This window comes from Scyliorhinus canicula, chromosome 11, assembly GCF_902713615.1.
Source record: "Scyliorhinus canicula chromosome 11, sScyCan1.1, whole genome shotgun sequence".
NCBI lineage: Eukaryota > Metazoa > Chordata > Chondrichthyes > Carcharhiniformes > Scyliorhinidae > Scyliorhinus > Scyliorhinus canicula.
Genome location: NC_052156.1, coordinates 125,899,083 through 125,922,898, shown reverse-complemented (window position 1 = coordinate 125,922,898; position 23,816 = coordinate 125,899,083). Strand labels below are relative to the sequence as shown.

Here is a 23,816-nt window from a genome sequence, read left to right as displayed (position 1 = left end):
TAATGGGTTTAAAAGTGGATAAATCCCAGATCCAGATGAGATATATCCTAGGTTGCTGTGTGAGGCAAGGGAGGGATTTCAGGGGCCCTTTTCTGGCCACAGGTGAGGTGCCAGAGGACCCAAGGACAGCTAATGTGGTACCATTATTTAAGAAAGGAAGAACCAGGTAACTATAGGCCAGGAAGTCTGAACATCAGTGGCAGGCAAATTATTGGAACAGAATGAATCTCTACTTGAAGAGGCAAGGATTAATCAAGGATAGCCAGCATGGCTTTGTCTTTTTTTTGTAAATATTTTTATTCAAAATTTTTACATCGTAAAAAGCAGAAAAGAAAAATAGAAACAGAAGAAAAAACAAAACCCACCCCACCCCTGAACAGAGCAATGAAAACAGCAAAAATAAATTAACAGCTAAACAATGCAATGTACAATGAACAATAACCAATCAACAATAATAGATCCCCAACCAAACATCTACTGACCATCCCCTAACGTTCCGCCAGGAAGTCTAGGAACGGTTGCCACCGCCTGAAGAACCCCTGCACAGATCCCAGCATGGCTTTGTCAAGGGGACATCATGTCTAACACATTTGATTGAGTTTTTGAGGAGTTGATCGGTGAGGAGGGATTGGTGCCAGGTCCCTTGCTGTTTGTTGTGTACATTAATGATCTAGGTGAGAATGTAGATGGTATGATCAGTAAATTCACAAATGATAAAAATTGGTGGTGTGGTAAATAGCAAGGAGGAAAGCCTTAGATTGCAGGGTGATACGGATGGGCTGGTCAGGTGAGCAGAATAGTGGCAAATGGAATTTTATCCTGAAAAATATGAGTTAATGCATTTGGGCGGACTGACAAGAAAATACATAATGAACAGTAGGAGGTACAGATGATTTTGGGTTGCATGTCCATAGGTCCCTGAAGGCAGTAGCAGGTGGTTAAGAAGGCTAATGGAATACTTGCCTTTATCAGCCAAGGCATAGAATATAAGAGTAGGGAGATAATGATGGAGCTGCGTGGTCTGGATATCGACCGACCTGTGAAGACAAACTGCAGCCCGACAGCGACCCGGAATGCTCGTCCATGCAGACCCATCTTCTGAGGCAGAAACCGCAAGCAAGGCATCCTCCATCCACACACCGACCAGAGTGAAGAACCTCATTGGACACAACTATACCCTTAACACCACATACTCTCAGCGTCTCCTTGGCTCAAAAAAGAAGCCGTCACTCCAGGAAGCGTGGAAAACGTGCAGGCCTGCAGGTGAGAGTGAAACAACGCGGCCCCAAAGCCCCTGTGCCTAGCTTATTCCTAGCTAATGTCCAATCTCTAGAAAACAAACTAGACAAACTTAAAGCCAGACTCACTTTTCAAAGAGAACTGAGAGACTTGTGTGCTCTGTTTCACGGAGACATAGCTAACTCCTGCTTCACCGGACTGTGCCCTACAACCAGTGGGCTTCTCAATCCACCGAATGGACCATACGGTGGCCTCAGGCAAGGCTAGGGGAAGTGGGGTCTGCCTCCTAATCAACACCTCCTGGTGCCGAAATGCAGCAACACTGGTGAGTTTTTGCTCCCCAGACCTAGAATACCCGACGCTAAAATGCAGCCCCTACTATCTTCCGCGGGAGTTCAGCTCCGTTATCCTGACGCCAGTTTACATTCCACCCCATTCGAACGTGAAAATTGCGCTGGACGAAATATTCACCACCACAAATATCCTTGAAACGAAACATCCCGAGGCCTTGTTCATTGTAGCTGGGGACTTCAATCAGCCCAAGTCAAGACTGTACTACCAAATTACCACCAACACATCACCTGTTCCACCAGAGGCCCAAACATCCTGCACCACTGCCACACAAATATCAAACATGCCTACCGATCTATCGCCCGCCCTCACTTTGGCAAATCTGACCACAAGGCTGTACTCCTGCTCCCGGCTTATAAGCAAAAACTGAAGCGGGAGAATCCATCAAAGAAAGTTGTGCATTGTTGGCCTGAGGAATTGGATGATCTCTTACGGGACTGCTTAGAGTCAGTGAACTGGTCAGTTTTTAAAAACTCTGCGACCAGCCTGAACGAGTACGCCACTACAGTAACTGACTTCATTAGTAAGTGTGTGGAAGACTGTGTGCCAAAGAAACAAATCTGCGTGTTTCCCAACCGGAAACCCTGGATGAACAGGGATATCCACTGCTTGCTGAAGTCTAGATCTGAGGCGTTCAAGTCAGGCGACTCTGACCTATACAAGAAAGCCAGATGTGATCAAAGGAGATCCATTAAAGATGCCAAAAGACAGTACCGGACCAAGCTCGCGTCCCACACGGAACCCCGCCAACTATGGCAAGGTCTGCAAGACGTAACGGGCTACAAGATCAAGGCATGTAAAATCACCGGCTGCAATGCACCCATCCCTGATGAGTTCAACGCATTCTATGCACGCTTTGAACAAGAGGTCAGCGAGAGCAAACCCTTCACCCCAGAAGCCTTGGATAAACTTGTATCTGAGATCATCATTACACACGCAGAGCAGCCTTCTCGACCCTTGGAAAACCACTGGCCCGAATGGGGTACCCGGACGAGCACTCAGGTCTTGTGCGATCAGCTGGTGGGGGTATTCGCAGACATCTTCAACCTCTCTTTACAACAGTCTGAGGTCCCTATCTGCTTCAAGAAGACGACCATCATCCCTGCACCAAAAAAAGTCAAGCAGCGTGCCTTAATGATTATCGTCCAGTGGCTCTGACATCCAACATCATGAAGTGCTTTGAAAGGTTAGTTATGCATGAATCAACTCCAGCCTCCCGGATTGTCTTGATCCACTACAGTTCACTTACCGCTGCAACAGGTCCACAGCAGACGCCACCTCCATGGCCCTGCACTCTACTCTAGAACACCTAGATAACAAAGGCACCTATGTCAGACTCCTATTTATTGACTACAGCTCAGCCTTCAATACCATCATTCCTACGAAACTCATCTCCAAACTCCGTGGCCTTGGCCTCGGCTCCTCCCTCTGTGGCTGGATCCTGAACTTTCTAACCCACAGGCCACAATCAGTAAGGATAGGCAACAACACCTTCTTCACGATCATCCTCAACACCGGTGCCCCACAAGGCTGTGTCCTCAGCCCCCTACTATACTCCTTGTACACCTATGACTTTGTGGCCAAATTCCCCTCCAACTCGATTTTCAAATTTGCTGATGACACCACAGTAGTGGGTCGGATTTCAAACAATAACGAGACAGAGTACAGGAATGAGATAGAGAATCTGGTGAACTGGTGCGACAACAATAATCTCTCCCTCAATGTCAACAAAACTAAGGTGATTGTCATCGACTTCAGGAAGCCTGAAGTGGAGAACATGCCCCTGTCTACATCAATGGGAATAAAGTAGAAAAGGTCGAGAGCTTCAAGTTCTTAGGTGTCTCGATCACCAACAACCTGTCCTGGTCCCCCCCATGCCGACACTATAGTTAAGAAAGCCCACTAACGACTGTACTGTCTCAAAAGACTAAGGAAATTTGGCATGTCACCTACGACTCTCACCAACTTCTACAGATGCATCATAGAAATGAAATGAAAATCGCTTATTGTCACGAGTAGGCTTCAAATGAAGTTACTGTGAAAAGCCCCTAGTCGCCACATTCCGGCGCCTGTTCGGGGAGGCTGTTACGGGAATTGAACCGTGCTGCTGGCTTGCTTGATCTGCTTTCAAAGCCAGCAATTTAGCCCTGTGCTAAACAGCCCCTAAAGCAGAAAGCATTCTTTCTGTTTGTATCACAGCTTGGTATGGATCCTGCTCTGCCCAAGACCGCAGGAAATTACAAAAGGTCGTGAATGTAGCATAATCCATCACGCAAACCAGCCTCCCATCCATCGACTCTGTCTACAATTCCTGCTGCCTCAGAAAGGCAGCCAGCATAATTAAGGGCCTCACGCACCCCAGACATACTCTCTTCCATCTTCTTCCGTCAGGAAAAAGATACCAAAGTTTGAGGTCTCGTACCAACTGACTCAAGAACAGCTTCTTCCCTACTGCCATCAGACTTTTGAATGGATCTACCTCGTATTAAGTTGATCTTTTCTCTACACCTTGCTATAACTGTAATATATTCTGTAGTCTCTCCTTCCTTCCCTATGTACGGTATGCATTGTTTGTACAGCATGCAAGAAACAATACTTTTCACTGTATACTAATACATATGACAATAATAAATCAAATCAAATCAAATGCTCGTTAGGCCACAGCAAGACTATTGCATGTAGTTCTGGGTGCCACACTATAGGAGGGATGTGATTGCACTGGAAAGGGTGCAGAGGAGATTCACCAGGATGTTGTCTGTGCTGGAGTGTTTCAGGTATGAAGAGAGGCTGGCTAGGCTGGAGTTGTTCTCCTTACAGCAGAAAAGGCTGTGGGGGTGATGCATGATCAATTATTGCGAAAGCGAGATTAGAGAATAATCGAAGGCTTCATTAGACAAGATGTGTTCCCCAGCAGTTCGTAACAGAAAATGGCTGCAGCCGGGGATGAACAGCTCTTTATGCCATCCACTGGGCGGAGGCAGCAGGCAGGGATTTACCCACATATCTCTAATACAGTAGTACCTCCAACACAGGTACCGTAATACATATAATACGGTCTATCACAAGGGGGACCTGTTTGAGGTGTACAAAATTATGAAGGACATAGATAGGGTAGATAAGAAGAAAGTTTTCCCCTTAATTGAGGGGTCAATAACCAGGGACCATAGATTTAAGACAATAGACAGGTAGAGGGGATGTGAGGAAAAAGCTTTTTCATTTAGAGGTGATGGGAATCTGGAACTCGTTGCCTCAAAGGATAATAGAGGTGGGAACCCTCACAACATTTAAGTTCAGTAAGAAGTCTTACAACACCAGGTTAAAGTCCAACAGGTTTGTTTCAAACACGAGCTTTCGGAGCGCAGCTCCTTCCTCAGGTGAATGGAGCCATTCACCTGAGGAAGGAGCTGCGCTCCGAAAGCTCGTGTTTGAAACAAACCTGTTGGACTTTAACCTGGTGTTGTAAGACTTCTTACTGTGCTCACCCCAGTCCAACGCCGGCATCTCCACATCATCAACATTTAAGTTGTTTTTGATGAGCATTTGAGACACAGTAGGATACAAGGCTGTGGACGAAGTGCTGAAAAATGGGGTTAGAATAGATAGGTGCTTGATGGGCAGCACAGACACAATGGACCGAAGGGCCTCTTTCTGTGCTGTAAAACTTTGGCTTGAATCTGGAATGCGCTATCTGAGTGCTGGTGGCAGATTCAATGGAGCTTTTCAAAAGGGAAAATTTTAAATGCATGGAAATAAAATGCAGGGTTCTGGGGAAAGTACAAGGGAGTGGGATTAGCTGGATGGTTCTTGCTGAGAACCTGCACAAATTGTTTTGGGTTGTATTGCAATATGCCCCCCTCATCTTATCCCGTTTTGACCCACCAGCCTCACTCTGGGTGAGTTTTTGCTCTGCAAGCCTCACTCTGGGTGAGTTTTTGCGCTGCACACCTCACTTTGGGTGAGTTTTGCCCCGCAAGCCTCGCTCTGGGTGAGTTTTTGCCCTGCAAGCCTCACTCTGGGAAAGTTTTGCCCCGCGAGCCTCGCTTTGGGTGAAATTTGCCCCGCGAGCCTCGCTTTGGGTGAGTTTTGCCCCGCTAGCCTCGCTCTCGGTGACCCATGCCCCGCTAGCCTCGTTCTGGTGCCCGTATTGCTCGGTAACAGTAATGGACGCTCCGGGTTGAGGCGGTGAAGGGAGAGACCGCCTGCCGGGTGACACCATCCGCGCCGCAATATCTGACATGAAAGCGGCTCCTTAATTCCGTCTACTCAGCGTGCCTAAAGGAATGGCGGGACTCATCAAGAAGCAGATCCTGAAACACTTGTCCAGGTGAGCGGCGCGGTTTGTGCGACCGGGGAGACGAATGGCGACCGCGCGGGGCGGGGGTCCCGTTCCCGGTCCGCGGGAGGAGGACCGGGACCCCCGACCGGGACCCCCCCCCCCCCCCCCCCCCCCCCCGAACGGGAGGGGCTTCATCTCAATTGTCGACCGGATTCAAACCCGAGACCCAAATCGGATTTTAACACCGATTCATCCACAAAGTGAACCCTGAGACTGGGGGCAGACGGAGGAGGAACGGTTAAAAATATTTTTTTTTAAAAAGAGAAATTTAAATCGGAGCGCAGAATTTGGCGAGGTTTTCTTCTGATGAGCCAAATGATGAGCAAGAGAAAACTTTCCTCCTCCTCCCCTCCCCCCGGTGGAGATTTGGTGGCTGGTCTGTGGCCGATTGGAGTATTGCGCGTGGAATCGATGAGTTCATGGTCCAGATCACAAATGGAGCCAGTGTTTTCGGGCTGTATCCGTGACACATCGAGACAGGGTGGAGGCTGCATTCACATTTTCCATCTCTGTGTATGTGTGTGTGTGTAGTGGGGGGAGGGAAGGTGGAATGAGCCTTGTCATTGTCTGCAGCGTCCAGAGAGAGAGATTGGGGATCATGCACTCAGATGCAGGCTTCCCGTTCCGTGACCGGGGACTGAAGTTATTTATTTGTATTTTGTGCAGACTGCGCCGAGAAAACGCACCCTTTAGTCGGTGTTTTTCACTTAGTCCTGTCGTCAGTTTGCTCTCTGGCAGGGCAGACGTTTGGTCCGGGTTGTCCCTTTTAGAACAAATATAACACCTGTAAATCTTTCCACCTGCTGTCAGGCGTTTGACACGTCAACTTTTGAAACATTCAGGTGGGAAATGTGACTGGAAGTCCAGCATTGCATGCCACCTTGTCATGCAGTATGTAAGTGAGATAAGTTCAGGATGTGTGTGCCCTTCTTTCTTATTTATTGATGTGCCATAGTTATTGGAACTTGGATAGCACTAGTAAGACTGAAATTGCGAATCTCCCAACCCACTTCATTTGTCTCCGTATTCAAAGCTCATTTCAATTTAATCGCTTGCATTAAAAGCCACAAATCAGTCGTTCTGTATCACTGAGCTGTGGTGCTGAATAGAACATTGAACGTGCAGTGCAGGAGGCCATTCGGCCCATCGAGTCTGCACGGACCCACTTAAGCCCTTACTTCCACCCTATCCCTGTAAACCAATAACCCCTCCTAACCTTTTTGGACACTAAGGGCAATTTAGCATGGCCAATCCACCTAACCTGCACGTCTTTGGACTGTGAGAGGAAACCGGAGCACCCAGAAGAAACCCACGCAGACACGAGGAGAACGTGCAGACTTCTCACAGACAGTGGTCCAGCGGGGAATCAAACCTGGGACCCTGGTGCTGTGAAGCCACAGTACTAGCCACTTGTGCTACCATGCTGCCCCAAATAAATCAGGGATCCAAAGCTGGTATCAGTGGTGCCGACCTTGCAACGACCAGACTGTTGTAAAAGCATCTGTTCACATGTCTCATCGGAGAGGAAATTTGTTGTTGTTACCTGGTCCGGCATGGATGTGACTCCTGACCAATGTGGTTAACTCTTAACAATGCTCTGAAATGGCGTAGCAAGCTACTCAATTGTCCCAAACCAATACAACAAATGTGTAATTGGTATGCTCGTGTGTAGCGGATTGACAAGGTAGCTCAGCACCACCTTCCCAAGGACCATTAGGTATAGACAATAACTATTGACCTTAAATAAATGAAAACTACTTGTGCTTTTAGCCAAATTCCTTCCAATATATCTTCTGACAAAGTGAAAGTTTACTTAGATGTGCTGTGTTCAAAAAGCAGGAAGAATCAAACCTGGTCAAATACTCTCGCACTGGGCTATTACTCAAGCACCACTCACTAATAATCTGTTCCCTGATGCTCAGTTAGCACAAAATAAACTGGCTGTAGTTGTTGGAGGCCAATCATCTCCACCCCAGGTCATCCCTGCAGGAGTTTCTCAGGGCAATGTTCTTGGAACAAGCATCTTCAGCTGCTGTTTCAATGACCTTCCCTCCATCAGAAGGTCAGAAGTAGAATGTTCAATGATGATTGCAGTGTTCAGTACCTTAAGCAGCTGTATAGAGAATGAAAAAGTACATCCTTGTATTCCACAGAATCCGGCCGATATCCATGAGCTGTTAAATGGCAAGCAACATCCATGCTGCACAAGTGCCAGATCGTGAACATCTCCAGCTTGTTAGATTCTGACCACCTCACTGTCATTCAATGGGATTAACATCAGCAAACTGACTCCTCCCAACACCAGTAAACCTAAGGATCACATACATGTAATTGCATTAGCCGCATAAATACTGTGAAGACAAGCAGATCAGAGGCTGAGCATTCTGTGGTGTGTGACTCAACTCCTTGACTTGCCCAAGCCTTTCCACCACATACAAGGCACAAGACAGAAGTGTGATGGAATAGGAGGCGCAGTGGTTAGCACAGCTATCTCACGGCGCTGAGGTCCCAGGTTCGATCCCGTCTCTGGATCACTGTCCGTGTGCTGTTTGCACATTCTTCCCTTATTTGAGTGGGTTTTTCCCCCACAACCTAAAGATGTGCAGGGTAGGTGGATTGGCTACGCTAAATTGCCCCTTAATTGTGAAAAAAAGGAATTGGGTACTTGAAAAAAATTTTTTTTTGAAAGAAGTGGGATGGAATACTGTCAACTTGTCTGGATGAGTGAAGCTCCGTCTCATTCAAGAAACTCAACACCATCCAGGACAAAGCAGCCAACTTGATTGGCACCCCACCCACCAGGCACCATGATAGCACAGTGGTTTGCACTGCCGCTTCACAGTGCCAGGGACCTGGGTTCAATTCCCGGCGTGGGTCACTATCTGTGTGGAGTCGGCACGTTCTCTCCGTGTCTGCAGGGTTCCGTCCTGGTGCTTTGGTTTCCTCCCACAAGTTCCGAAAGACGTGCTGTTAGGTGAATTGGACATTCTGAATTCTCTGTGTGTACCCGAACAGGCGCTGGAGTGTGGCGACTAGGGGATTTTCACAGTACCTTAATTGCATTGTTAATGTAAGCCTACCTGTGACAGGTTAATAATACTGACAGATTATTATTATTTAACATTCATTCCCTCCATCATAGGCGCAACATGGCTTCAATGTATACTATCTACAAGATGCACTGCAGCAACTCACCAAGACTTTGACAGTACCATCCAAACCCACAAGCTCTACCACCTGGAAATGTGTCGACAGGCACCACTTGCAAATTCTTCTGATTTTCAAGCCATGTGACTTGGAAATGTATTGTTGGACCTTCATTGTTACTTGTTCAACATCCTCGGAATTCTCTGCTGAACAACACTGTGGGAGTACCTTTACCACAAACAGCAGAGGCTCAAAAATGCATCACTTTATTTTCTTTCACAGGATGGGTGCCCTTGGCGAGGCCAGCATTTTCTGCCCATCCCTCATTACCTTTGAAAAGGTGGTGATGAGCTGCCTTCTTGAGCTGCTGCAGGCCCTCACAGGGCTGTTAAGGGAGGGAGTTCCAGGATTTTGACCCAGTGTCGGTGAGGGAATGTCAAAATATTGGTCAGGATGGTGAGTGGCTTGGAGGTAAACGTTAAGATGCTGGTGTTCTGCTCCATCTGCTGTTCTTGTCCTTCCAGGTGGTAGAGATCATACATTTGGAAGGTGTCGTCAAAGACCCATGGGGAGTTGCTGCAGTGCATCTTCATAGTGGACACTGCTGCTATTGTGAGTCAGTGGTAGAGGAAGTGACTACTTGTGGTGGTGGATGGGGTGCCCATCAAGTGGGCTGGGCTGCTTTGTCCTGCACAGTGTTCAGCTTATTGTGTTGTGAGAGCTGCACTTATCCAAGCAACTGGAGAGTATTCTGTCACATTCCTGACTTGTGCCTTGTAGATTTTGGACAGGCTTTGGGGAGTTGTAAGGTGAGTTAGTCTCCACAGAATTCCCAGCCTCTGACCTCTTGTAGTCGCAGTATTTGTATAAAAGCAAATTACTGCGGATGCTGCAACCTAGCCAGCTTTGACAAAGAGTCATTAGACTCGAAACGTTAGCTCTTTTCTCTCCCTTCAGATGTTGCCAGACTTGCTGAGATTTTCTCCATCTCTCACGGTATTTGTATGGTTGGTCCAGTTCATTTTCTAGTCAGTGATAACCCCCCTTCTCGAGAGCTATTGGAGATGGGGAATAAATACTAGTCTCACCAACAAAACTCACGTACCATGAATGAATGGATGAGAAGACGACATTAAAATACCGGGCAGTGGTACAAAATATTCTAAAGAAAGGATGCAGATGACCTATGCACTGCAAACATATTGGGTTTAATTAGATTTAGTTACTATCCTCAAGTTTTTAAATCACTTTGTTATTTTATCCTAGCCCTGATTTTCCGGCATAAATGAGTTTGAGCTGGTCCACAGCAGAAGCTTCCCTTCCCTGGGAGCTGAGGCTGCAATGGTATTTGGATTTACTGATGAAAATCATTCCCCTTGATTTGAATAGTCAGCTGCTGCATAAAATTTCTGCCCAAATAACTTTAATTGTAGCATTCTTGGCTGGCAAGCACAAAACCTGGCATGGTGGTATCTAACCGTTTGAAGGTGGCAGGAAAGCAACTGCCATAAATAATGGCACAATGGAACCATGTGGATGAAGGTGCTTGTGTTAGTGCAGAACACTGAGATATTCTGCTATAAGGAGGCCCTTATTCAGGGCTGTAAACCATCCTGCAGTGAAAGCACAGATGTAATCTGCATGGAGGGAGTTCACTCAGGCAATACAGTCAATATTTTTGCTTGTTTAGCTCAGTTAGCTGGACAGCAGGTTTTTGATGTAGAGCAAGGTCAACAGTGTAGGTTCAATTCCTGTACTGGCTGAGGTTATTGGTGAAGGTTCCACCTTCTCAATCTTGCCCCTCGCCTGAGGTGTGGTGATCCTCTGGTTAAATCACCAGTCAGCTCTCTCCCTCAAAGGTGAAAGCAGCCTATGGTCATCTGGGACTATGGCGATTTACAGTCAACAAACTCTTGATTGGCTGCAAATGAGGAAGGCGTTTGCTGGTATCAGCTGAAAATCAAAGCTCTATGTTCTTGTGTTTATTTACATACCTTTGCGAGGCACATTCAAGCATAAATCAAGTTTTAAATGGGATCTCATGCGCTTTGGGATATGTGATTTAAGGCTTTATATGCAACCCTTTTGCACACACCTGTTCTTTGGAAGAATTGAATGGCACAGTTTTCTGACTGGTAGAGGTGGTGCCCAAGGAACAGCAGCCTTATTCCTGCTTCTCCAGAATTTCCTTCTGGGGCAACACTGAATGCAGAAGTTAGGCTTGGTCACAAGTGATACCCTGCTTTAACCCTACCCCTAACATAATTTTATCTCTTTACAAAAATGGAGGTGCTATCAACCCTACATTATAACTCTGCATCTAAAAACAATATCCATTGATGTTAAAAAAAGGATGTTTTTGTGATCAGATCTTCACTGTACACTAATGTATTGATATTCATTATGATAGTGAAATGACGAATTCGGATTGTCCATATGGGTGTCATGTGCCTTACTTTGTGCTCAAAGGATCCTTGTCATCTGTCAAAGTTGTGCTTCTTGTCTCGTTGATACCACGTTGGATTTATTACTTTTGGTATCTGTGGTCTGCATACTGCACAAAGTGGCAGATTTCCCCTGTGGTGGCTTGGAAAGATCCAATCCTGCTAAAGTTTCCTGGAGCTCTTAGTTCCATTGGCTCTGCTGTTCTTGTCTGTAGTCTATCCTGCAGCAGGTGGTACAATTCTGTGCCAACCTGTATTGTGAAGAAGACTGGTCTCCTCTTCCACATCCAGGCAGTTATCAGAGGAGACTTGACACTGGGCTAAATCGCTGGCTTTGAAAGCAGACCAAGGCAGGCCAGCAGCACGGTTCAATTCCCGTAACAGCCTTCCCAAACAGGCGCCGGAATGTGGCGACTAGGGGCTTTTCACAGTAACTTCATTGAAGCCTACTCGTGACAATAAGCGATTTTCATTTCATTTAGTCATTGTTGCCTTGGAGTCAGAAGGACATAGGCCCAAATCCTATTCCAGGCTTCAGCACATGATCTGCATTGACAAATCAGTGCAGTACAAGGGAGTGTGTACGGTTGAAAGGTGCTGTATTTTAGATGAAACATCCAAGAGAAGCTCTGACTACATTTTTAGGATTGCCACCTCAAAAAGATCCCGCAACATTACTTGAAGAAGGATGGGTGGCATGATAGCACAGTGGTTACCTGTGACAACAATAAAGATTATTATTATAAGGGAATTCTCCTGGAGGTCTGGCAACATTTAGCTCTCATCTAACACTGGAAAATGGATGAACTAGTCATTTACTTTTTTAAAATATAAATTTAGAGTACCCAATTATTTCTTCCAATTAAGGGGCAATTTAACGTGGCAAATCCACCTACCCTGCACATCTTTGAGTTGTGGGGATGAAACCCACGCAGACACTGGGAGAATGTGCATACTTCACACAGACAGTGACCCGGGGTCGGGATCGAATCCGGGTCCTCAGCACGGTAGGCAGCAGTGCTAACCACCGTGCCGCCCCATCTAGCCATTTACTTTATTGCTGTGGGAAATTGATGTGTGCAAGCTACTATTTTTGCCGGTTTAGCTCAGTTGGCTGGGCAGCTTGTTTGTGAGACAGAACAAGGCCAACAGCGCGGGTTCAATTCCCTCACCGGCTGAGATTATTCATGAAGGGCCTGCCTTCGCAACCTTGCTCCTTGCTGAGGTGTGGTGATCCTCAGGTTAAACCATCACCAGTCAGTTCTCCCCCTCAAAAGGGTAGAACAGCCTTGGTCATCTGGGACTATGGCGACTAAAAAAATATATTTTTATCTACATAACAATAGTTATTACACTTCAAAAGTATTTCATTGACTATGAGCCATTTTGGGGCAATCTGGGGACGCAAAGCGGTACTATATAAATGCAAGTTGATTTTTAAAAATTAACATGTGAAAGAAGCAGTAAACATAAGTCTTTGGACTGCGTTGGGTATGACCAGAAGGCTTCAGTGCACTTGCATTTTTTAGCCCCAAATGCAGTTCTCTTCCTCATCTAAATAATGCAGCAGAATTGGAACCCACACAGGAATACCCACCCTCGCCATCTTGCTTGGCGTGATCTAAATTCCAGCAGCAATCAAGAATAATGAATGGTAGTACAATTGGTGAGGTGGGAAGTGAATCTTTATATGGTATACTACCCATGTAAATCAGCTGATGCATTGAGAAAAATGAGTAAACATAACTTTAAAACTGAAAGAAAATATCATTCCACTTCAAACTGATATCCTTTTATGTGGTCTGCTTGCAGCAGACGGATCACACACCACACCACTTTCTGCAGGTGAACTGCATGTCTGGTTGGAGTAGATGTCTGGAGTGGATCTGATTTGCATAATTACACTGTTTTAATTAGGTTTGTGGCTGTCTATAGTGCAGCTTCGTTTTCTTCCTGCCATGCCGTATAACCTGTGTGCACACAATGCAAAGCTTCAACTGTCTGGAACCTCTCAAAACTGGTCCTCATTTATGTTCTCATCTCACAACATTCTATGTTCTTGGTACGTGGTGATCACAATAAAGATTGTGATGCAGTGGTTCCAGATTTATTAGCAATAGTTTGAAAAGCACTGGGAAATGGAAATGTTTATTGTGCTGACTGAAACCTAATTGATTAGTAATTAGACCGAACAAATAATGAGGTCTGCTTACAACACATCAATTATTGGTTTGGTTATCTATTAGTCATTACATGAATTACATGGTTTCCTTGTTCAGAAGCTGTATAGTGTCATGTGAGGGTGAATCTTTTCCACTATTCAGTCACCAAAATTATCCAGACTGAATTTCTGATCCTTACCACACAATTTCTGTATGATTCTTAAGTAAAGATCACAATAAATATAATACTTCAACAATTAGAATTGAATTACTACCCACAAATAAGTAATTGCAAGATAGTCTGCTGACTTAAATTTCCCCAAGACAATTGGGTTTGTTTTCATAACCTCACTGTCATATCAGTCATCACAATGGTTATTTTGTGCTTTACCTTTCTGTTGCTGGCAACCATTTACTGTTGATTGTCCCACTTGGGAAAGCTATTTCTGATAAACGAAAAATATCTCATGAATGACTTTGCCAGACCTGATTGTCACTGATGCTTAATTGAAGTTGGAGGCGAGCATTTTGCACCATAGGCATCTATTTTGAATATTTCCTTTTCTAGCAAATGGTAACTTTATTTTTTCACATCTGCTAGATAGCTGCTTTATTGAGGATCTGGAAATTACCCGTGTTTACTTGTGATGTTATGAAACAAACCCATCAACCACTGCATTTAAAATTTTAGAATATTTCCTGTGGTAATTTCTTTTGAATCGAGAAGTTGAATTAGCCCAGGTGCACAATATTATCTTGGGTTCTTCAAATACTACATAATCAATTGCCTAATACTGCTGATATGCTAATTATAGCTCTTGGGTAATGTTATGTTGTCGTGGATGTCATGATTCAGATGGGGTGTTAAACCAGAGTTTTTATTTCCCTAAGTGGGTGATTGAAAAGATCCACTGGTCTTATTATGATGTTTTGCCTGTCCTGGCCAAAATTCCCTCTCTTGACCAACGTGGCCAGAAGCTGATTATTTGGCCATTTGTGAATTAATTTACTCTTTGTGGGACATTGGTGTGTGGAAGTTGGCTGCTGCATTAATGGATTTTAATAGAATTGAATTATTTCAAAGAATATCCATTGATTGTGGAAAAACTTGTATCATGAGGACATTCGGCCCCATCTAAATAGAATTTTTGTTCTTTCTAACAGAAAGGTGCCTTAAAGAACATTTTGCGAAACTGCTTTGGTTATGTCATGAAAATTTCACTGGTCAATTTTTACACAGATGACACTTGCATTCTTGATTGTTGCAGCCTTGTTTTGGTCAAATGCGGATTTCCATTTGTCAACTGAGTTTCAATCTACCTTGTTTTATCTCTAACCAGCTAATAATTTTTATTACCTAAGGGTTCCCTCTCTTTCAGCCGATTTTAATATTGGATTCTGTTTACATATTGTGGCTGGCTTTATTATAGAATTTACAGTGCAGAAGGAGGCCATTTGGCCCATCGAGTCGGCACTGGCCCATGGAAAGAGCATCCTATTTAAGCCCATGCCTCCACCCTATCCCCGTAACCCAGCAACCTCATCTAACCTTTTAGACACTGCAATTTAGCATGGCCAATCCACCTAATTTGATATTAAATCTTTAATCTGGTGCTTGGGCAGTGTGATTACTTTATTTCAACTATTCACATATTATTAACTGGCTTTTTGAATTTTAACGAAGCAAGATATTTTTAAATATGCCCTTTTCTTACTTCCAAACAGCTGTGAAGACATATTAATGGAATTAAGGTTATACTACTGGGAAAAGAAAAGTATGAATCTGTTTTTGAAGATGCAACGTAAGGTGAAAGATTGTGCATGACTCTCCAGTGATTGACTGGATAAACATGACCAGTAAAAGGACAGTCGTTCCTATTCCGAACACTGAACTTTGGCTTTCACATAATGGTGCGATAGCCACCAGATGCAACAGGAGTTTTATTTCAGTTGTTATCATAGTCAGCTCTTAACGTAATTAGTGCCAGTGACCTGATATCCACTTGGTTCTTTGAACAATGCATTGCTTAAGCATATGTCATCACTTCTGAAAGCCACACAAGCCTGCTTCTTTGTTTCAAAAGTATTATATGCCTGGTGATAGTTTGAATCAGAAGTTAATTGTAACTGACTTTTTTTGGAATAGGAAGCAGAGACGGGAGAATTCAAATACGAGATCACCCAAAAGTAAGCCAAGGCACTCGAGGGAAGGCAGCATGATGGGACAGTGCGCTTGTGTAATAGCATACTGAGGGATCTTGCTTCAGATTCTGACCGTTATGATATTTACATAATTCAGTTTTCAGGCACACTAATAAGATATGTAGTGGAGGAAAAGGTTTGATTTCAACATTTATTCTGTGGCAAAGGCATTTGGAGATTTCTGTGGTTGCCCTCGTATTATGGAAACAGAAAAATTGGGGAAATCACATGTGGTTGAAGAAAAAATAAATTGGAACAGAAGGAAAGAAGAACCAAAACCAACAACAGTTAAATAACTTTGAAAAGCCTCTTCAATTTGAGGTCATACATTACAATATATATGACTAAGCAGCTTGGCTAAATTCTTTGTATCCATCTTTGAAATAGCTTGGCAATATGAACCACTGCAGGGCATGTACATCAAAGTTTTTAATAAAAATAGAAAACTCTGCAAACACAAATATTTCAGTTCAGTGCCCTTTCATTACAACTAGGAGATGTTAGAACAGGTAATAAGGAGGAACAGAACAAAAGAGGTAAGGATGTCGACGGAGACCATTTCTTTATCAGTTGCTTACAGATAGAAAATACAAGGGGATTTTTATTCTGTTGCTGAATTGTCAATCTGCAAAGTACAGATTGGCAATAAGACGTGAGCGTTCTTTCTCTTCCCCCAACTCCCAAATGAAGTTGAAATAAAGAGCTAATATACCAATTCACTCCACAGTATCTTAACATTTTCATTCAGGCTGACAATTAAGCTAATGAGTATATGCTTCTAGAGTTTGGGTGCAACCCCACATTTATTTTCATGTTAGATATTTGGATTGCAAAAATCATTGAATGATTTTGTTTGGTTCCAGGCATGCTGAAATTTAGCTCTGCTAAGTCCTAGTACTTTCACTTGACAGAAGTTTAAATTAAGAACTAACGTGGCGGAGAGTAGATAGAGACATTGCAAATGATTAAGGGACCTTAAATGAGGGGACATAAGGGATTTCGGGCAGAGAGCAGAAGAAACCTATTTATGTAGAGAGCTGTGGAATGAGTTGGCGACTGAAGCAGAGGCCATGTCAGTGCAGTATTGAGGAATAGGCCAAGTGGTTGAAGGAAAGGGAATTGCGGAAACTCAGTGAACATGTGGAATTAGAATTATGGCTCACGCGGAGGTATATACTAAAATGGACTGGGCCAATGGCCTATTTCCGTGTTTAATTTCAAGGTAATTCCATACAAAAGCACAAGAAAGATAGAGTGTTGCAATTTCCAAGCATAAATTGTGTGTAATAATATACAGAAGTAACTTTGAAGCAAAGTCACACTACATTTTCCCAACGTACATTGCTGGCATTAAAATTATAAACCATGTAATTTTGACAGACTTTTCATTATCACTGTTGAGATGTCTGCTACATTTCCATGTGATTCCTTTCTCAGTTGGCAATTTGCTAATTTTTGGGCTGGATATTTTCAAAAATTTAATTTGTTTTAAAATTTGATTCCGTCAGCATGTGCTGAAATAGCCGATTTTAACCAGCACGGAAATATGCCCTCAATATGAGGGAGAAGGAATTTCGGGGATTCTGTTCTTGATCACGAGTCGATGACTGCTGATGTAGGTGCGCACATGTGGATGTCAGCTGAAGACTGAAAACGAGTATCTGAATTTGATTATTTTGGAAGATCTGTCATTATTTGCAAGGGCACCCAAGAGCCCCCAATAATTGTGGCACAGTGGTTAGCATTGCTACCTGAGCACCAGGGATGGCTGAATTCCGACCTCGAGTCTCTTGTCTGTGTGGAGTTTGCACTTTCTCCCCGTGTCTGCGTGGGTTTCCTCCGGGTACTCCGTTTCCACCCACAGCCCAAAGATACGCAGGTTAGATATGTATGGATTGGCCATGATAAATTGCCCCTTGGTGTCTAAAATGTTAGATGGGGTTACGGGGATAGTCAGGGCGTGGGCTTAAGAAGGGTGCTCTTTCCAAGGGTAGTTGCAGACTCGATCGGCTGAATGGCCTCCTTCTGCACTGTACAGATTCTATGATTCTATTTGTGTTGTTTCATGCATTAAAGAACAACTTGTATTTTAAAACCACCTTCCCCCACCAGCATCACCTAAATAATTTTGCAGCCAATTCGCAGAGCGGAGAACCGCGCCACTGGGGCAGGCGTGGTCGGCGCAGCGCCAGTTGGGGGCCGCTCTACCCCCCCCCCCCCCCCCCCCGGCGATTCTCCGGCCGTAAAAAACAGCCTCAGGACCAGAGAATCCCGCCCCATAAATGTGATGGGAGGATTGCACAAAGCAGAAGGATGAAGCCCTGGACTGTGAAAACTACCTTTTAAATTGTGCAGGAATCTGGTTTTCACTTGTGAATTACAGGATCATAGCTCATCATAACAAGTAGCCATAGAAAGGGTGAAATTAGTGGGAGATTATTTACAGAAATGGATGTCATTGACAAGTGTTAAAAACCTGTGCCCACGCTGTGCAACTACAACCACTTAATCTTCCTTACCCTGCCGCTACATTTTGATGCAACCCCAACATCCACAATGGAGGGGAAGACAGCCTGCTGACTTCCTACATCCTATTGTATGTGATGACCTTAGTGGGTGTCCTCTTGGGATCCGAGACCTGGGAGTCCCGGCCTGCTTTCAGAGTCCTGCTGTGTGGCAGTGCCACCTTCCTCAGTATATGGAGCTGAAGCAGTTACAGGAAGAAGGGATTTGGACCGGCGGGATGCTTCTGGAGACACCTGGGTAGATGACTCCAGGATGTCAACCAGCCGACCCTCCTCCTTGTGGGTCCTTGAGGGCCCCTAGCTGCTTCCTCGAGAGGAAGGGCAATTGGAGTGAGCTCGAAGCCCCATACCATTCTGACATTGACACTGGTGGATGCCAGCAAGTACCTTTGCCATGAACTGCAGCAGTGCTGGACAGAAGACACAAAACAAGGTCTCTGTGGTGGCAGCTACTCTTCAATATTGACTTCTTGTGCTTTGGCCTGTCGGCCCAATCACCTCAATCCTTTATGGAGCCTTGCACCTGAAGAATGCAGCAGACAATCCTTCCTGATTTTCACTACCTTGCTTTTGGAGCTCCAGCAACTGAGGCACAAGTCCAGAGACTCATCATCTGACTCTGACTCAGCAAATCCCTGGGGCTCCAGCAATTCTCAGTGCCTGCACACTTGGATGCTCTTGCCTCCACCTGCTGTCGATCAGACAGTGCAATGGATCACTGGATTGTGACACCGAGGCTACACTAAAACTCAGCCCCACCAAGGTGTGTGTTTCAGTGCTGGTGGAGAGTGTGGTTGAGAGCTATGAAGATTTTCTATTTTGGGGTCTGTGAGTTCATGATCCGTGCTGCAGTTGGAGCTGGGTTCGAGGCCCTGACTCGTGGACTCCCTTGGCTGCTTCCCAAAGTGGCTGTGAAATAGCGAAGGGGCCATTAGTGCATGGCAGGTGCCTGAGAAGCAGGTGACATGAGTCACAGCATGGTAGTCTGATGGATGCTCCCGTGCAGGATCCTCACATGGTTCAGCGCCATCGACCTCATCACCAGGACAGGAATGGTTCACATACTTACCGGCTCGCTGAATAGCTCTCTCCTCAAAGTCAGTGAGGACCTTCAGTTCTGACATCCCTCCACTCTCCCTCTTGTGTACCAGCATCTCCTGCATGAAGAGAGATGGAGAGAGTACAAACAGGGCAAGTGCCAGGGCAGATGGTAAGGATGTCTGGCAGGGGTAGATGGTGAGTGGGACCAGGGAGGTAATGAGGACATAACCTACAAGGGAGATGAAGGTGTGTGTGGGAGAGTTAATGGTGTATTTTGAGCTGCCATTGAGTTAGATGTGTGATGGGCCTGTGACTTTGAGAGTTGTAAGTGGCAGAATGGAGAAAATGATTCATACTCATGTGGCACTGTATGGTTGAACTCTTCTGCAGCGTTGGCATTGACATTCACTGGTATCACTTCTCATGCTGGATTTGTCACCTTGGTTGCAGGTCTTTGCCCAAAGCGTGGGCACAGTAAATTGTGGTGGGCCTCCATTGCGTCCAACAGGTGCTCGAGAGCAGCATTGGTAAACTTGGGTGCAATATCTTTCCTGGGCCTGGCAGCCATCACTTCCCAGCCAACTCTGAAGTCTGCTAGCTGTGTGCAGGGATGGCCTTTAAATATGGTGACTGGACCATTGAAGCCCCGTGGTAATGGCGGGTGAATCAGAGGCAGCCCGCCAGCGATACGGTGTGGGCCTGTGCCTGAAAATTTCGTTTCACCAGATGCTGCACTGCATGGCGGAAAAATCCACCATTGCCGTCGGCGGGCTAAACACCACTTTCCCCCACCCAAAATCAGACATTGTCAATTTGAGATGATTCTGCACATCGGAAAGCTACTTTGCAGCTATGGCAATGAATTAGAACAGTGATGTTCTGCAATTAATTTTTGTACTGCAGGTATGATTTCCTGCCAAAAGCCGTTTTACATAAAAGGATGCGGGGGCAGTCAAAATGCAACTTTAACAGATTTCAGTAATTGTTTTGTTTTGCCTCGGCTGCTAACTATCCAAGTTGGGGCTTATCCGCAGTGTTTGAGCTTGAAATGAGTAATACCGTTGAATGTTACAACACCTAAATACAGAGCAACAGATACAAAGTTTTACAGTGTATATATAGCTTGAAGATTGTTGTTATTTGATGATGTTTGCTGAGCAGAAATGATCACTTTTGGCTATGTGTGATTGAGATGCCAGCAAATAGTAAAGCCTATTTCCGTTAACCTTCCAAACAACAAAAGAAATGTAGATCAGAATTAACATGCTGTTGCAATAGATGTAGAGCTCTAGATGCAGGGTGAAAAATTGAACTTCAGAACACATCAAAGCATTTAATCAAACCAAAGATGCAGATTCTTATCCCACTGTTATTTCATTGAAACTCTTAAAATTTATGATCATATTGCGATTGAGAGCCATTGCTTTTTTTTCTTGTAGATAAATGACCTGGACTTGGGTACAAAAAGGGATGACAAAAAAACTTGGCCATGTAGTAAATAGTGAGCAGATATTAGCAAACCTCAATGAGAGCATAAGCAGGCTGGTGAGCCAGATAAACAAACTGCTAGATTCAATTAAATGTGGATATGTCTGAAGTGATACTCATTGGGGGGGGGGGGGGGGGGGGGGCAGTCTGGGTTACCAGAGCAGAAAGACCTGGAATGAGCATTACAAATTTTTGAAGATGGAAGGCCAAGTTCAGAAGTGGATCAGGAAGTGAATGGGATACTTGACTTTGTAAAATAGGGGTGATGAATACAAGACGGGGTCACACTGAACCTCTACAAATCAGGCACAATTCAGTGCACAATGCTTCAGGAAAGATGTCCAAGATTCTGGAAAAAGGGCAGTGACCTTTCCCAGGATGATACCCGCGATGATTGTCTTCAGTTATGTAGACAGATTGCAGAAGCTGGGATTATTCTTCTTCGAGCAACAAAGTTTAAGGGGAGATCCAAGAGGGGTATTCAAAATTCTATGGGATACTGATAGAAGGGAAACCCTGTTTTCTCTGTCAAATGGGTCAGCAACTAGAGATCACAGATTTTAAATATTGGCAAATATCTGAAATTAAAAGTCTAACGATGACCAGGAAACCATTGTCAATTGTCATAAAAAACCCCAGCTAGTTCACTAATGTCCTTTAGGGAAGGTAATCTGCAGTCCTCACCTGATCTGGCCTACCTGTGACTCCAGCTCCACAGCAATGTGGTTGCCCGTGAAATGCCTTCTGAAGTGGCCTAGCAAGCCCCTCAGTTTTATTAAACTGTTACAAAAACCTGCGGTCCACCCGGCATTGACCTAGGCACTGGAAACGACAATGATTCTCAGGCCCTGTCAACCCTGCAAAGTCCTCCTGGGGGCTTGTGACAACACTGGGAAAGCTATATCGCAGACCTGTCAAGCTACAGCCTGACATCGTCATACTCACAGAACCATACCTTGTGGGTAACGTCCCAGACCTGCTCCCACCATCCCTGGTTATGTCCGATTCCACTGGCAGGACAGACCCAGCAGAGGTGGCAGCACAGTCAAAAAGGCGTTGCCCTGGGAATTCTCAATATCAGCTCCAGACATCATGAAGTCCCATGGCTTCAGGTTAAACATAGGCAAAGAAACCTCCTGCTGATGACCATGTTCAATCCACCGTCAACTGATGAATCAGCACTCCTCTATGTTGAACACACTTGTAGGAGGCACCACATGTAGCAAGGGCGCAGTAAGTACTCTAGCCAAGGGACTTCAATGTCCATCACCATGACTAGCTCAGTAGCACCACTACTGACCGAGCTGGCCAAGTCCAAAAGGACATAACTGTTAGACCAGGTCTGCGACAGATGGTGAAGGAACCAACACGGGGGGGGGAAATATACTAGACCTCAACCTCACCGACCTGCCTGCTGCAGATGCATCTGTGCATGTCAGCCGGTAGAAGTGAGCACCTTTTTAAAATATAAATGTTGAGTACCCAATTATTTTTTTTTCAATTAAGGGGCAGTTTAGCATGGCCAATCCACCTAACCAGCGCATCTTTGGGTTGTGGGGGTGAAACCCATGCAGACATGGGGAGAATGTTCAAACTCCACACGGACAGTGACCCAGGGCTGGGATTCGAACCTGGGTCCTCAGCGCCATAGTCCCAGTGCTAACCACTACGCCACGTGCCTCCCTCACCGTACAGTCTTTGTGGAGATGAAGTCCCATCTTCACATTAGCAATATCCCCCATCGTATTGTGTGGCACTACCATTGTGCTAAATGGGATAGATTCAGAACAACTCCAGACTGGGCACCCATGAGATGGTGTGGGCCATCTGCAGTAGCAGAATTGTACTCAGCCACAATTTTTAGCCTCATGGTCCGTCATATCCCCCACTACTACCATTACGACCAAGCCAGGGGATCACTCCTGGTTCAATGAAAAATGCAGACGGGCATGCCAGGAGCAGCACCAGGGATACTGAAAAATGAGGTGTCAACCTGATGAAGCTATAACACAGGACTACTTGTGCGCCAAACAGCATAAGCAGTGAGTAATAGAGCTATGCGATCCCACAGCCAATGGAAAAGATATAAGATACAAGGTCTGCAGTCCTGCCACATCCAGTTGTGAATGGTGGTGGACAATTAAATAACTCACTGGAGGAGGGGGCTCCACAAATATCCCATGATGGGGGAGCCCAGCACATCAGTGCAAAAGACGAGGCTGAAGCATCTTCAGCCAGAAATGCCGAATGGATGAACTACCTCTGTCTCCTCCAGAGATCCCCAGCATTTCCGGTCCAGTCTCAGCCAATTCGATTAACCCCACGTGATATGAAAAAATGGCTGAAGGTGCTGGATACTGCAAAGTCTATGGGCCCTGACAATATTCCAGTAATTGTACTGAAAACTTGTTCTCCAGAACTTTTTGCGCCTCTAACCAAGCTATTTCAGTACCGCTACAACACTGGCATCTACCTGGCAATGTGGAAAATTGCCCATGGATGTCCTGTACACAAAGCAGGACAAATCCAACCCTTCTAATTACCACTCTATTAGTCTACTCTCAATCATCAGTAAAGCGATGGAAGGAGTCATCAACAGTGTTATCAAGCAGCACTTACTTAGCAATAACCATCTCACTGGTGCTCAGTTTGGGTTCCGCCAGGATCATTCAGCTCTTGAACTTATTACAGCCTTGTTTGAAACATAGACAAAAGAGCTAAACATAGGTGAGGCGAGAGCGCCTGCCCTTGACATCAAGGCAGTATTTGACCAAGTATGGCATCAGGGAGCCTGAGCAAAAGGAGTCTATGGGAATCAGCAGGGGGGGGGGGGGTTCACTGTTTGCACAATGTTCAGTGCCATCCTCATGCTGCAGACACT

At 45.1% G+C, this 23,816-nt stretch overlaps 1 protein-coding gene across 1 annotated transcript in view; it reads left to right on the top strand.

Annotated features, from left to right (window-relative positions):
* Window positions 1–5,706: 5,706 nt before the first annotated feature.
* Window positions 5,707–23,816, top strand: part of uhrf1bp1l (UHRF1 binding protein 1-like) — a 180,509-nt gene continuing 162,399 nt past the window's right edge. The window contains 1 exon segment of the mRNA XM_038811302.1: window positions 5,707–5,914. Coding sequence (XP_038667230.1) covers window positions 5,871–5,914 — 44 coding nt within the window. The 5' untranslated portion in view covers window positions 5,707–5,870.